Here is a 1965-nt window from a genome sequence, read left to right as displayed (position 1 = left end):
TACTTTAAATACAACTTTATTTGCAAACATCACAAAACATATATAAGTTAAGTGTAATTCTACACAATGCTCTATGTGGGACGGGTACCAACATCATATTGTTCTAGCTATTTTACTACTAGGTATAATTTTGAATTACAGTTTAATAATAGGTTTGAAATTCATTATTTCATTCATAAATGTTAATTCAACTTATTATCACACAACATCTCAAGTTTTAAAAAAAAACATTAAGTCCATGATTATAAAGTACAAGTTTTGAGATCAGTGCAAGTTTAAAACGTAAGTCATAAATTGATATTGTAATGTATTTTTTGAATTCGAGAAAGCAACACAATTTCTATTAAATTTGAACTCAACATTTTTAAGTCATAAAAAAAAAACCTTTCAATATTTGCTCTTTTTTAAATAACTTAGCATTCTACATGGCAAGCACAACACACAGACACACAAACATAAACTGCTATTTAGTTGTTTTCTTTTTATAATTTACAAAGACAGAATAACAAAGGTATAAATGCTCCAATTGTTATGAAAACTGGAATCAAAACTGAGCTTTCATCCATAACATATGGGTCTGGTTGTTTTGGCCCACTAGCACGTCTCGCTTTGGTGTTCTTTTCTTCAATTTCATCTCTTGCTTCTTCAGTTTCATTTTCAGGCCAAACCAAAGGTGGTAATTTGGGAACTTCATCTATTGTGCCTGTCATAACATATAGAGCATTTATCTTTGGGTTATCCCGATATCCTTTGATAAATTCAACTTTAATTTTTCCTCCCCGAATATCAGATTCTTCTTCATTATAGTAGAGTTTCCCGTTCTTTATGGTGTAAGGTATATATTCATCATGAGCAACACCTCTTCCTACTTTATCAAAAATATCCAAATCGGCTACTATAGTATGGTCTCCATTCAAGACGACATCAAATACTTTCATGTTTGGGGAACTGAAATACACTTCACTGAACTTTAAAACTAAAACATAGTCGCCGTCTTTGTTTGCCGGAATGTCGTAGCCGAACGTGCTGTGGTGATACCTTTCAGTTTGATAAAGTATTTCATCTTTAGGATTAACTCTGCCGATCATAACCAATTGTTTACCATAATCTGATGCAGTGCCAATTCGTCCCTGTAATGGATCTTTTTCATAATGAATACCGTAGATGTCTGTATGAGCAGGACCTCCGGCATTTATGGCGTAGATGATTTCACCTAATCCCGTAGCAGTTTTAATGACACATAGTAAAGAAATAAAAATGCGGATAAGTCGCGACATATTGTTCAATCTGTTATTATACAATTTACTAGCTTTAAACCTAGTGATTGTATGTTAAAAACGTCTGACGTCACTGTTTAATACATTGTATTTCTGTATTTTACACTTTTCATGTGTACTTGTTTTCGAAATTATGCCGGCAAAACGTATCGTGTCAACTGCAATCACCATCATCGACCACCGCAATACGTTCACGTCAACGTATTATTTCTAGTAATTTTTTGTCATTGTCGAATTGGATAGATAAAAGGAACAAAGCCCATAAAGCCAAAAATGTTGTTACAAAAGCTTAATATTTATTTTTTACGAAAATTAATGTGTAAGTTAAGTTCAATTATTAATTAGTAGAAAATATTCGTATATGTTGGAGGCTACCAGAAATAATTTCCAAAAAAGGGGTCAAAAGTCACAAAAATTGATTTTTTAATTTTTTTTTGCAAATATTTCGTTTTGATATCAAAAATTATAATTATATGTTTGACAATAAATTATAACCTTAATATTACGAGTTTTTGATCGAGATTAGCAGTTGACCTCAGATAATTTTCTGACCGCGCGCTCTACGCTCTCTATCTCGAGAACAGTTAAAGGTATAAAAAAATGTTAAATTAAAAAGTTGTCGAGAATTTAATTCTCTACAATATTGATAATAAATGCAAATAGCGTAAAACCCATCGAAAACGAGATA

General features: G+C 31.5%; 1 protein-coding gene across 1 annotated transcript; it reads right to left on the bottom strand.

Annotated features, from left to right (window-relative positions):
* On the bottom strand, positions 1-1487 carry LOC101744143 (malectin). The gene has a single exon (XM_004930413.5). It carries the CDS (start codon positions 1275-1277, stop codon positions 483-485), a length of 795 nt encoding a protein of 264 aa, XP_004930470.2. The 5' UTR covers positions 1278-1487; the 3' UTR covers positions 1-482.
* Positions 1488-1965: the final 478 nt, after the last annotated feature.

This window comes from Bombyx mori, chromosome 10 (genome assembly GCF_030269925.1).
Source record: "Bombyx mori chromosome 10, ASM3026992v2".
Taxonomy (NCBI): domain Eukaryota; kingdom Metazoa; phylum Arthropoda; class Insecta; order Lepidoptera; family Bombycidae; genus Bombyx; species Bombyx mori.
This window is presented reverse-complemented; position numbering and strand designations above follow the sequence as displayed.

Bases quoted from the DNA above. Each gene is read 5' to 3' on its own strand.
- LOC101744143 (XM_004930413.5), bottom strand. From the start codon at position 1,277: ATGTCGCGACTTATCCGCATTTTTATTTCTTTACTATGTGTCATTAAA.